A 14,301-nucleotide genomic window follows, 5' to 3' on the forward strand; every position below is an offset into this window, starting at 1 on the left:
TATCAGGCTGTTGAGGGAAAGCCGTGATTCTGATGCCAGGAAAGATGCAGCTACTTTAAGGAGTTGCATACCACTGCTGTGCTGAGGCCCATGCACTACAAAGTATTGGGTGCAATCTCCTCCAGAGAATAGAAAAGGTGACTGAAGGTGAAAATTAATTTAATATTAAGTGTAAATTAAACAAAATAAAATGTAGGTTTTGGTCCAGCTTTAGATTATGGAGTGAAGATCCTATTGTCCTTAGCCTAGAAAAAATGCACAATTTGCCCGACAGGAAAGTTCCTACTTCATATCATTGTTTTCACCACACTTCTCAGAACAATAAGAACTTCAGAGGGTCCACTTCTTAGTAAGATTTGGTTTCCTTCAGAAGGAAGTCACTGGAAACATAAGGTATTTAATATATGAGTTTATTTTCAAATATATTAGCATAGTTGGAGGCACAGATAAACCTCCCAGGTGCCAAATGCAGATTACAGTGAATGGTAGCTTTGATGGAGTACAGTTTCCATAATCTCCAACCAACACCAGAATGATAGAGATGAAGGGGAAAGGCTACTGCCGATGAAGGGGAAAGGATCTGCTATAATTAATAGAAAATGATAGAGGGCTGGTGTGTAGCTGGTTTATTCATCCCATAAAGTAATCAAGATTGCTTCCCACTTATGGAAGGAGGGCATAGCCCTCTTGACAGATTTTAGAGATGAGTATGTCTTGGTTTTAAAAAAAAGGCACTTCTGTTGCACTTAATAGGTTTAAAAATAGTCTGCTGTATCTGCACGTCTTTGTTCCACCACCTTTTTAGGTGCTTGGCACCTCTTCCTCATTTCCAAAATCCCAGAGGCAACCAAAAAGGAGCTTGACTAGCCCTCCAAAGGCACCCAGTGTAGGTGGTGGATTGCCTATGGCTCAATGCATTGCAGGTCAGACAGGCTTGATGGTACATGATATCTGTGATTCTCTAAAGCAATGTTTCTCAAGCTCAGCGACTTTAAGACATGTGGACTCCAATTCCCAGAATTCCCCAGCCAGCATGCTGGGAGTTGGAGTCCACATGTCTTAAAGTCGCTGAGCTTGAGAAACACTGCTCTAAAACAAATGCTAGACTCCACTCCCCAGGATAGGCTACTACTTTCATTAACACACATCCATGGTCCTTGACATTAAACACACATACATCTCCTTAGGACTTCAGACACACAGGGGCATGCATGCACACCACATTGTTCTTGGATTAGAAATAGATGCTATTTTCACTCTGACCTATTTCATTTTACTACTTCTTACTCTCCTTGGACATTCTATCTATTTTTATATTCCCACATCCTTTTTCTTTTCCATCCCACAGTAAAAATAAGCCTTATGCTGTGAATTTGGTTGAATTATCTCTTTTCCATCCCCCTTCACTCTCCCTGGATTTGAACTGTAAAAATGTCGAGCCCTTTAGCTCTTCTGTCATTTCCCATTTGGGGGGCTTATGGTTTTGGTTCAGCAACAGCAACAACTGAAGTAAGGATGTCTCTTGGACCCTCTTGTATCCCATAGTACAAATCATCCTCTTCTACATTCTGCAAGGTTCTGCTGCATTCCAGAGGCCTAGAACCTGCCATTCCCACAATGCCATCACCTGCTGTAGGAGGAACAGGACAATGGCTCTGGCCTGTATTTTCATTGCTCTGCCCCTGACCTTCTACCGCCAGGGAATCAATCAAGGCAAAATCTTCATATGAAGGAAGCTTGAACTGGAGTTGGTTTCCTGTTAGAGACACAGGATTTGGTGCATCTTTCCATCTCTGTAAAAATGGGCTGTTAGAAGTAGAGTCCACTGAAGAAGTGTCTACTTCCTCTTGAAGAGATGCTAATGGTGCAGTCTTTGGAAACCTCTCAGATGGGCTGGAATTTAAAAAGAAAAAAAAAAGGATTAATTGAAGGGCATTCCTTCTAAGGCTATTTGCTGATCTGTTTTGTGTTTCAACTGAGAAGTTTACAGTAAATGAAGCAATGTGGATGTTAAGCTTGTACCAGGTTATTAGTCCAGAATGACTCATTTGTTTGTTAGGAATTTGCTTTCTAGGACTAGATTTGGTATTATTGACCAACCCAGTCCAACCTCAGTATTTTGATAAAAGAATGAGAGGAGAACAAAACTGCACTAGGCAATATGACTATACAGGCTTTTAAAAGATGAATAGAGTGCTTCTTATATTTTATTCAACTAAAACTATTTTTTTAGAAATGTCATCTTTCCTTTGACTAGGATCACAACATGATTTGATAATTAATCAGTTACAGTACATTAATCAGTTAAGGCAATTTTGTTCAAGTTTATTGGTGTTCCCAGTGAATGAAGCAACAAAGTGAACATAGGAACATAAAATATCCATAGAGTCTGTCTTAGAAGAAACATCACAAATCTAGAAGTACTTTCTGTTAATCTAGGTTATAACCTTATGCTCCTAGTTCCAAGTCTAGTACTTTTCTGCTAATGTTTTCAGCCATCACAGAATCTTTAAAATAAAGAAAACATTTCTTTTTCTCTTATAATTCCACTACCCAGTTCTACAGTTCTATCACTTTTGCTCCTTCATTTGTCAGTGCAACAAGGCTACCCAGAATTTCTCACTATGATCAATCTTCTGTAAAGTAAGGGAATGCTTTTGGTCTTCAGATTAATTTGCAGGTACGGGTGCCAGATCAGTGTTAAACAGAAGGGGACAAAAAAATGTTGAAAATAATTTTTTGTAATTTTCTATTGTTATGTGAACTTGTTCCCAGAGATGGTTATTTGTGATTGGGCATCTCTTTGAATAAATTAATACTTTTTTGATAAACGTAGGGAAGGTCTCATCCTATGTGTATTTAGGATTTAAGAATTGTATAACTACCTTCTGGGGAATGGGGGAAGTAACTAAATTTTAAAAAATGCATGCATTTGAAAGACTGGACAGATTTGAAAGACTGAACATTAAAGAGCAGAACAGAATAAAATGTAATGTACTTTAAGTTTATGCGTAAGAATATCTGGTTGAAATGCTTCAGCCAGAGACAGAGATGTGCTTCAACTCACTCCCAGTTTAAGTAGCAATCTCCTTATCTTTTGGCTACTTTACTGCATAATTGGTAAATACAACACTGGAGAGGAGTGTCTAAATTACTGACCAGCAGTGTCATTCATGTGATTTATCACAGATCTGAAATAGAGAAGATAGTGAAAGCAAAAGTCTTCTTGCTTACTTGAGGGAGAGCAGCCTGCTGACTTGGCAGTGGATGATCTGACAATTTTGGTTAAATTTAGCCCAGGTGCAAAAGAAAATGAAAATGAAAACAAGCTTCTTGTGACTTTAAAAACACTGCCCCATGATGTGCAAATGGTTAGAATAACCTGAGTGGATAATCTGAATCAGAAACATGAGCATTTGAATTGGAGATTTGGTACTTTAGACTGATTTACAGGAAACAAGAATTATTCAGCTTGAAAACTTTAACAAACAACTTGCAAGAGATATGGCATATATTTTGAAAGAAGAAGGATTTTCAGGATAAAGGGAAAATCTTATATCACCTGCAGGGTTTTCATTGCAGGAATAATTTACATTTCCTAAATACTCCACTATCCCACTTAAATCTAGTTCTCATACATGGAAAATATAGCAATCTTATATGCTGAAGTTTAATTTGATGGATATACCGTGGCTTTTAAATTCCTCACAACAATTATATACTTTTTTTTCCAGTTCTGCATAACTGTTCTTGACTTGATAGTTTTCTGGCATATCTCAATCCCTAGTTAATAAATATAATATAGATAGCAGCTATAATTCCCAGGACATCTCATTGTCCATGTGAAACCTATATAGAGGTCAGGAAGCCACAGTACAGACAGGACATGAAGATTGGCTCCAGGTTGGCAAAAGACAAGGCTGTATACTCTCCCCTTATTTATTCAACCTATATGCTGAATATGTATTAAGGGAAGCTGGATTGAATGGTTTTAAAACTAGAGGAAGAAATATCAACAACCTGCACTATGCTGATGACACCATCGTGATGGCTGAAAATGCAAAGGATCTCCAAGCTCTAGTAATAAAAGTCAAGAAGCACAGTGAAAAAAAATCGGACTAAAATTAAAAATAAAAAAGACCAAACTAATAATAACAGGTAGAACAACCAGCCTTAGAACTGACAATGAAGATATTGAAATGGTAGCTAGCTTCTGCCTCTGAGGATCAACTATCAACACTAAAGGAACAAGCAGTCAAGAAATACGATGCAGACTAGTACTTGGTAGTGTGGCCACGAAGGCCCTGGAAAAGATATTCAGATGCCATGATGTGTCTATACCTACAAAGATCAGAATCATGCAAACCATGGTATTCCCTGTGACACTGTATGGAAGAGAAAGTTGGATTATAAAGAAGCAGGATAGGAAGAGTATTGACACCTTTGAACTTTGGTATTGCAGAAGACTCTTGAGAATACCATGGACAGCACAGAAAACAAATAAATATTGAACAAATCAAGCCAGAGTTCTCACTTGAGGCACTAATCAGGCTCAAATTATTCTATTTCAGGCACATTATGCAAAGACCTCACTCTCTGGAGAAGTTCTAATGCTGGTAATGGTGGAAGGAAAGAGAAGAAGAGGACGACCAGCAGCGAGGTGGATGGACTCAGTTACAGTGGCAATGGGTGCACTGTTGGAAGACCTGAAAGACCAGGTTAGGGACAGATTGTCATGGAGAAAATCTATCTGTGTGGTCACTAAGAGTCAGAACCAACTTGATGGCACATAATCAAAATAGCTGTAACATCATGCTTCAGTAACATTTTTTTTTAATCCACACTCAGTCGTGGCCGATTCTGCGGCATTATCAAATATTATAAGAAAGAGTCAGCCCATTTTTTCTAGATAGTGTTTAAATTATATCATTATCAAAAGATCTACTTTTTATAAAACAAATGTAATAAGAGTTTTAAGAATGTTAAAATAAATTTTAGTGGTTGTTTGCGATGCCTTTAAGGAATATAGACATGGTCCTATTTTTGCTTAGGCTGCATGGAAAATATGGTTAAAAAGTTAATAAAGTTTTGAGCAAGATGACCTACTCCAGACTTACGTAACATTTTAGGAGTTCTAAACAAGGGCTTAATTCCCTTTAGGCACTTGAAACAGAATATTCATTGTATCATGTAAAGCAAGATATTGGGAGTGTGATGAAAGACCTGGTAAATTAACAGCCTCTCACTGAAACAGTTCTAGCAATGTAAAATTAACTCTACTATTCAGAATCCCGAGGGTAAAGTACATATTGATTCTGTCTCTATAAATCAACAATTGTTTTATTTTTACTCTCAAAACTATAAGGTTGTGTCAAAGGTAACCTAAGCACAAAAATAATTTTATATAACATAGCTTTTCCTAACACCATGCATAATCAAGCTATCTTTTGAGCAGTCCTTTTATCTCCCCCCACCACAAAATAACAAGAAGAGGAGGAGGAGGAGGAGGAGGAGGAGGAGGAGGAGGAGAAGACAGCTTTACTTGGAACAGCTTATATCCTGCAACAATACCTTTAACACCTTCAAACAACATCTGCCTTTCCCAGGTCCTTGGAAAGGTCTCAATAGGTGGATAAAAATGCCAAATCCAGTCTAAACATCTGGCTGACTGTGCGACTAACAATAATAATAATACAGTGGTACCTCTAGTTACGAACGCCCCTCCTTACGAATTTTTCAAGATACGACCAGCTCCAGCCCCAAAAATTTACCTCTACTTGTGAACTCCGCCTCTACTTACGAACCGGATCCATGGCCATTTTCCCTGCTGCCACGCGGTCGCGGGTTCCTGTGGGCGAGATCGCGGTAGCAAGGAGACGTTTGGTGAGGCTTGTGGTGTGTTTTGTGGTGTTTGGAAGGTTTTTGTGGCATTTGGAAGGTTTTTGAGGTTTAAAAATAAAATGCATATGTTTCAGAACTGTTTAGCCGTATTTACATTGAACCTTATGGGGGAAATTTACCTCGGGGTGCGACCAAATTCGGAGGGCGGATTAGCCGTATTTACATTGAACCTTGTGGGGAAATTTGCCTCGTGGTGCGACCAAATTCGGAGGGCGGAACGGATTAACCGTATTTACATTGAACCTTATGGGAAACTTTACCTCAACTTGAGACCAACTCGAGTTGCAACCAGAGTCACGGAACGGATTAAGTTCGTAACTAGAGGTACCACTGTACTTAGATATTATTAAATCTATGAAAACCTTCTGGCCTGGATGCTTATCCCATTGAGTAATATAAGACATATACCGAATTTTTTGTCCCAGCCATAATGAATGAGGTGATATGCAATGTAAATTAGGACTACCAGATTTCAGCTACATAAATCTGGACAACCCCAAGATTGCAGTGAAAAGTTAAGGATTTCCACATCTCTTTGCTTCCATTTAGCAGTCATTTAGATTTCTGCAGTCTGATTACCCTAATACAATCTAATTCAGCCAGTTCATATGTGGTACTCACCAGTTCAGTCCTGTTGTTGGATCTCTGTTAAGGCTCCCATTGTTCTCTGAGTCTCTATGGACCTCTGCTTTGGCATGTACATGAGGCTGGATATGTCTTCCTGCCCTGACCAGTGGCACTGAGGCAAGCAAAATTCCCATGCATTCTGCAGAATTGTCCCTCTTTGCCTGGATCTGCTCATAAGATGGCAGGCTTTTCTCATATATGTCAGCTTCTTTCTGGCTTGTATATGGGGTTTCCAAACTGTGAAGAAAGTAAGATAAAATTCATATTATCTATCTATCTATCTATCTATCTATCTATCTATCTATCTATCTATCTATGCATTTATTTTCAGAACAGCTAATCCCCAGAGATAAAGATGGACCTCACTCCTATTAGTATGACCTATGGTCCTATGGGATCTTACGAAGAAGTACATCACGCATTGATGAGGATGAGTGATTGAAATGATGGTGATGATTTGTTATTTTATTGTATTTTCTCTCTCCACATGAAAATGACCAGACAGGACTGAAACTAACAAAAAGTGACGTACTGGTTGAGATGCTGGACAAGAACTAGGGCAAACCAGGTTCTATTCTACTGTAAGCCATAGAAGCTCACTGAGTGGCTTTGTCCAGTTACTCTCTCATAAACCAACATAACCCACAGGATTGTTGCTGCAGACACAAATCTGAGGAAAAATGCTACATTGCTACTTTGAGTTTGTGGAGGAAAGACACAATATAAATCTAACAAATAATGAAGGAAGGAACAATGAACAGCTAAAATGAGCTTGTACAATTGTCTAAAGCATATGTAACTCACCAAGAGGAAGGTAGAAAGGGGTACCCTAATCACAATTCCCTTGAAGGACTGATGTTTAGAAAAGCATTGATTATTTTTTAAACTAACTCAAACATGCCAAAATGGAATAATGTGCTGAACCCACTATTGTCTACATCATCTTTTCCTTGTTCCATGGTTATGAGATGTGTGTTTCCTGCTCCCTTGGTGAGCACAGCAGATTGTCCTGGACTGCTAATCGTTACTTACCAAACAGCAGTCAACAACTTCATTTTGGAAAACAAACAGACTTCATTATCTTTTCCAGCTGTTACTAATTGTTGTTTGTCAGCTTCAAAGATCTGCTGCCTCTTCTTATGGCTCTGCCCTTAAATCCATGTTGGCCTAGGTAATTCTTAAATCAGGGGATGCCTTCAAATGAAGAGTAGTCCTCTGAAAGTTTTTCCAAGAGGTGGCTGCCCCAAGTTCAGTAGGCTAGGTGGTCATACTAATACCCTTGAGCTATGCCACTTTGCCAGGGATGTCCTCAGGGAAGGGTCGTAAAGCACACACACACATACAATGGGATAGGGTTTCAATTACACACTTGCGAACATTTGGAATTCTTTGCCCCTCTCCCTGCAGATGTCCCGTGGTCCATCTCATTGAATGAAAAGTTGTTCTTTGAAGAAGGAGGTGTTGACCAGTTGCAATGAAAGGCTGGAGCTATAATGAGGCCACTCCACAATATTTTGAAGCTCAGTACAGGCCATTTTTCTTTCCCAGCTGGAATCCAAACCCTTGTTAAACTGGTAAAATGTGCTAGCATTGAGAATAAACCAAACCTGGACTGCATTGCATCTTCTCCAGAAGTTAAAATAGCTGCACCAAAGGGGAGGCTACTGTTAAAACTCAGCATGTAACCGATTTTACGAAAAGCTTAATTAAGAGAGCCTGATGAAGGATTTAGACTAACTCACAGTAAATGATATTCAGATCTTAAATCAGGAAAACAATTCTTAACTGAGCTCATAAAAACAGACCTCATGGCACTAATTTCTGCTGTCCTTCACAATCTTGAAGAATATTATTTTCAGAAAGGGGAATCTTCTGTAGGATAGAGAGTCTTTAGTATGGGTTTTATAGTTTTCTGTATGGGAGTCTTCTATATGGGTTGTATAATCTTTTGTAGCTTTCACACATTACAGACACATGAGGGCAAAGGATCTACTGTTCTTAAAGCAAGTGCATTCTTTACATGTACTCACATTCTATCCTGAATATTTACCAGGACTACGTAAATACTGAAAAGAAGCTAAATATTGCAACCCCAAGATCAGCCTTTAGTTTCTAGCATGGAAATCTAATGTCATTTCATGAGTTTGTTTTATATGAGTAATGGCAATCGTTTTTGAAATGTCCTTCCTTTCTTTCTTACAGATGGTAATCGTGAGTTTAATTAAAAAAAAGAAAAGAGATATTTAGTGCCATTCGCTATCCCATGCCAGTGTTTCTCATCCTTGACCTTGTCCTTCTGAGGAACACAGCCTCTAGCATCTATTGGCTAGCACTCTAATTAAAATGTAGATTGCAGACTATTGAGTTGAAGCCTACAGGTTTGGCTTCCTCACTGACATACCTTTTCTTCTCAGGAATCTCATTTTCAATTGATGGTGAAGCAGACAACTTCTTTACAAGGAACTTCTCAGACTCGGAGTCAATAGAAACAACTCTGATCTAGAGGAAAAGTGGGGAAAGTTAGGATAGATGGCTCCCGTGTTCCATTTGTTCTTTGTGTGAATTTGCAAACAACTGCACAGTTCCACAAGGTAACACTTCAACAAGCTTTAGAAGTTAGCATTGTTGAGTACATGTAATGGCCCATACAACTGCAGAGAAACCAATTCAACTTCCTACTGCAGAGTTTCTAGCCAGCTTCTCTTTAGTTATTTATTACATTATTTCCTCACTTTCTTTCTAGTGAGGCAATAATGAAATAAGCAACATGGTATCCATAATAATGTAAAAAGCAATATAGTGTCCATGGCACAAATGTTCCTCTAGGCACCTTCCTTCGTGCCAATCCTGCCTACCTTCCCACCTGATTTTTAAAAATAATTTTATTTTTTAATTATTTTTTATTTTAATAAAAATAATAACAGGAAGTTGGAATGTACCAGTCTCTAATACATTTGTTTGTAGGAATGCTTTTGGGTCCCACCAGGTCCAAGTGATCCTGTTCCCACAACATGTTTAATTGAGCCAATGGAAAGCAATATATTGTTGGAACACCATAAAAGAATTAACTGATCTAATCAAATAACCCACAGGATGTTAAATTTTACCCTAGTCATTCACAGAATTAAACTAACTCCATCAAATCAGTTGCATGTGGAAATACCTAAACCCATTTTGAATTGCTGGTCCCCCAACAAAAAAAACCTATGGAGAAAGAATGGCTGAAAAGCAAACAGAAGTTTGCTACAGCATTCAGTGTCAAACCTGCTAGATAACCCATGCTAAGCTACTCCTCCTGCTATCTATCTAGTGCCTAGCCAATCAGGAAGGGGGGCTAGTGATGTCATGTAGCCATGCCAGTAGTCTCCTGGTCAAAGTCTCATGGAATGTCAAGTTCTTCCTGGAGAAAGTGGGTTATGTCAGCCTTTTGAGGTAGGCAAGATCAAGAAACTGGAGCAGCAAAGGTTTCAGGAATGCTCTTTATTTTTGTAGGGTATGAGAACAGAATCTGAAAGTCTGTCAGTGTTTCTCTATACTACATCTCCCATCAAACAAAATCAAGGCAAGTTTATTTTGAGTTTCCTTCTCATGCTTTCTTCTTTCCAAGGTCTGAACTGCCTCCTTCCTTACTGGTTCATTCACCCATTGCCTATTCCCAGGGCTAGGTTTATATTCCATCATGTGGGGACTGTAAATTTCCCAAATGGCAACATTGGATTCAATGTGTTTACAGTATACGTTGCCAGAACCACCAGTAAAAAAATGTGACTAGGTCATGGTCTGACTGTACAGGAGCATGTAGATAACTGCGAAGAAAATATGTTGGAACCATTAGTAAAACATGAGCTTAGCCTGATGAAACAGGAAAGCATGAGAAAGAAACTCAGTATTGTTCCTCTTTTACTGTCTTTGATATAAGAGGAAGAAAAGGAAAAATGCTATCAAGGTTCTGTTACTCTAGCCTGTATTAATAAAGGAGAGTTCTGGTATATTTAGTGGTATTGGTTTACTGACCTGGTCTATCTCAAAGGGCTGATACTGACTATGGTAATGGTATTTTGGGAAGAAGGACAATTAGATGATAGAGAACATTCTGGGGGCCACCTTACCTTCTGGTAAATGGGTGTTTGTCACCATCTATGGCAGCCATTTTGTGAATAGACAAACCTTGTGTGACAGCCATTTTGTAAGTGTATCTGCCATATGTTCTCAACATTCTGAATGTGCCCCCAGAATTACCAACCTCTGTTCTAGAAGTTCAAGGTAAAGCACAAAGAGGATTGGCACCCTCACTATAACCTCACAATTGAAAACCCTAATAAGGTAATTTTGATTGAGAGAGAATGATTGGCCCAAAGACACTTGGTGAGTTTTGATGACTGAGGATGAGTAAAGATCTTCCTTGTTCCATTGGGTCTTCTGCTTTTGCTCCATGTGTACCTGTCCTGTCTGAGAATAAAGATATTGGTAAGAAGAAGGATTGAGGTAATTGCCATGACCTCTCCATCTAGTTTCAGATCAAAGGAAAAGAGCAAGTCGAGGGTCAGAAACAACATTGAGAAGGTTCCCACCACTATCTGCCATTGGCCACAACAGAGTTTAACTTGTTTGTACTTGTCAAACCTCCCTTCCTCCCTCCCTTCCTTCCACAGTTCCAATCAAATTGACAGATGCACACATATACAACACCCCATTTCATTGACAAAAGAAATATTATGCAGAGTTTCAGTCTCAATAACAGTTAACTAGATAGCCCATCCTGAACAATTCTCTACCCTTAATCTTTAGCTATCTCTTCAGTTATGTAAAGGTTAAACACAGCTTTGAATTCCTTCATGAAATGACAGGTGAAAATGCAACATACACAAGGTTTTGTTTTGTTTTGTTTTTTGTTAAGCTTATGCATCCAGAATCATATCTTCAATCTAATTCTACAGGCAGTAGATTTAAGTTATCACGCCACCAAAAAAAAAAAAAAATCCTTACATTTGTTTTTGCAGAAATAATTATTGCCACATTTCTGATGAGAGCGCAACCACCATTTCAAATATCTATTGAGCAGATACTAAAACCTTCATCAGCTGCTTGCCTTTGTACTTTGTATTTCTCAGTAGGCCAGCAAGCCATGAAGGACTCAGAGATTATTCAGGAGCCTGAGGAAGGAAGGAAGGAAGGAAGGAAGGAAGGAAGGAAGGAAGGAAGGAAGGAAGGAAGGAAGGAAGGAAGGAAGGAAGGAAGGAAGGAAGGAAGGAAGGAGAGAGAGAGAGAGAGAGAGAGAGAGAGAGAGAAACTGTTTTAGGCACCTTTTAAAAACAATTCTGCCTACCTTTGGATAGCACTGACACATGCTCCAGGTGATGCCCACAGCAATGACCAAGACTCCCAGGGTGCAGAAGGTGATATAAATTTGTGGTTTCTCCACACTCATTATGAACATGCCAATCATGACCAGAAAGAATCCCAGGACAATAAGTCCATAGCGAAAGGTTTTTTCTTCAGCCATTGTAATGTACACCCTTTGGAAAGCAAAACTGACATCAAGCTAAACTAATCTAGACAGACTTATTCATAAAAGGAGGTTGAGCTGGAACCTGAAAATGAAAGGAAGGGAGAAAGAAAGTCCAGGGGAGCCCTTCACCTGTCCCTGACCCAGACAATCCTCAAGTGCCTCTTCCAGAAGCAGCAAGGGGACAAGTGTCAGCTCCACCTTCAGACTAGTCCTGCCCAGATCTCAGCCAGCCAGTTTTAAATGGATTTGTAATGAATGCAAACAAGATCTTTAAATTCACATTTGAGTAATGCTGCCTGGGGGGAGCTTTACTATAACCTTCCTCCTAGGTATAGACAGTGCAAAAGCTGCAAATGATTTGCCAAGGGGGTGTGGAGAGGAAGTGAGAGGCTGTAGGCTCCAACTGGAGTCAGAGCTAAGTGGTTGACTGGTGATGGGTGAATTAGGGAAACATGCAGATCTCACAGACAGCCAAGGGGGTACCATTTGCTTCATATTTTGGTCTTTTACTCTCAAACTAAAATATAGCTTCTCTCTATCAAGCAAAATGACTTTCTTTGTGTGTATGTAATTAACCTGGTTTATTTATTGAAAACATTTCTTAACCATCCTTTGTCCAGGTATTCTGGGATGGTATACAAGAATATAAATAAAACTATTGACACTAACTGATAAATGAAGTATTCTGGAAGCTCTCCAAGCTTCGGTGAATCAAGTTGTCACATTAAGAAAGGCAAATGGCAAGACAGTTTTATGAATCATTTACTTCACAAGTTCAGTGAGTAGAGCCATATTTAGGTGAGAATCCCTCAGTTGTACCCATGTTCTTTCCCCAGAAGAAAATACTCAGCTGAGTTGCCTCAATGTGAATAAATATGATGAATATATTTACTGTCCATTTATAATCATCCCTCAGTTCCCACATTCCTTCATTACAGATTATTTTTAAAAATTCTAGTCTCAATAGTTACAATCTAATCGAGGGGGTCTTTTTCCATTATTCCAAATACTTAGCCTCCCAGTCTACTCTTAATTCATCTAAGGATTTTCCATAATCAACATTTCTTCAGAAGGATCTCCAAACTTTTCATCCTGAATCTGTCATGAAATCATTCAGACTCTCTTTTCCCAACTGCTAGTCAAATCAGAATTTTTATTTTATATTTTTAATGTACTAACCAAGCTTATGAGTTATGGCAAGTATTAAATTATCCTTTGTTTACCGGTCCTCTTTCTTCTAGTGGATAATAATATTTCAGTTATTTTCTTTTTCTTTTCTTCCCCACCACTGCAATCCTTAAAAGCATTTCAGATTTATAGAGACAAATGTTTTGGGAGTAGGTTGCCATCTAGTGGGGCTTTCAACTTGCAAATAAGAAAGCGTCTTATTGGAAATTTAGGTGTTGGTGCTTGATTTTGATGTCAGTTTGTTTCATTATGAAGAAAAGGAGGTTGAGGAATCTAAGTATTCTCCCCCAGAGAATACTTATTCTCTGGGGGAGAATACTTATTCTCATTTTTCATGCTTCTCACAAAGATACTTTTTCAGTTACTTAGAGAGCAATAGAAGCATTTCACCAAACTTGGATCCATCTCTGGTTTACAATTCAAAATGCTGAACCTGGAATTTTGGCTTTAATTGCCACCTTTTCCCCAGTGGAAATATTTTTTTCTCAAACAAGAATAGTCTGAATCACTCTCTCTTGAGAGACAATCTTGAGAGATAGTCAGCATCTAAATGAGATTATGCTCCAGAGAGAAGCAACGGAGACCCTAATGAATAGTCATAGGATTCAATCCCATCCCGACTAGCCATTCCATTCATGGGAAGGTTCCTTCTATTTATCAAAGGTGCTAGGATACAACAAGGACTCCTTGTTGGAAGAATCAGGCATGCAATCTTCATTTATCCTCTCCTTTCTTCTGCATGTCTCTGAACCACCTCTCCTGTGTTCACATTTAAGTGTTCTTTGGGTGCATGTGAACATTCCTGAAAGCAGAATCTGACCTGAGCAATAATTAATGAAGTGGTTTATAGAGTCAGCTAGCACCTAGCTGACTCCATCCTACCAGGAGAAGAATCAAAGTGCACATGTTTTGTGCAGGTGTGCATGAGAAATATAATAGAAAAAAGCTCAGATTAACCATCTCTTAGACAAAAAGAAGGCAGAGTGATAGACCAAGAGGGGACCCAGAGTAAATCCTTAACTTTTTATCTGCAATCTACTGACCCATTAAGGTCAGTAGGTCATGAATTGCTGAAG

The 14,301-nt window shown here is 38.8% G+C and overlaps 1 protein-coding gene across 1 annotated transcript; it reads right to left on the minus strand.

Annotated features, from left to right (window-relative positions):
• Window positions 1-1,124: 1,124 nt before the first annotated feature.
• BSND (barttin CLCNK type accessory subunit beta) lies at window positions 1,125-12,031 on the minus strand. The gene is made up of 4 exons (XM_007428205.3): window positions 11,855-12,031; window positions 8,930-9,027; window positions 6,523-6,765; window positions 1,125-1,893 (listed from the first exon to the last, which is right to left on the minus strand). The coding sequence occupies exons 1-4, from the start codon at window positions 12,029-12,031 to the stop codon at window positions 1,476-1,478; spliced, it is 936 nt and encodes a 311-aa protein (XP_007428267.1). The 3' UTR covers window positions 1,125-1,475.
• Between the last annotated feature and the right edge of the window lie 2,270 nt (window positions 12,032-14,301).

Source organism: Python bivittatus, unplaced genomic scaffold, assembly GCF_059951505.1.
Source record: "Python bivittatus isolate LINGU-HERP-01145 unplaced genomic scaffold, Pbiv_v1 ctg000700_np1212, whole genome shotgun sequence".
Classification (NCBI taxonomy): domain Eukaryota; kingdom Metazoa; phylum Chordata; class Lepidosauria; order Squamata; family Pythonidae; genus Python; species Python bivittatus.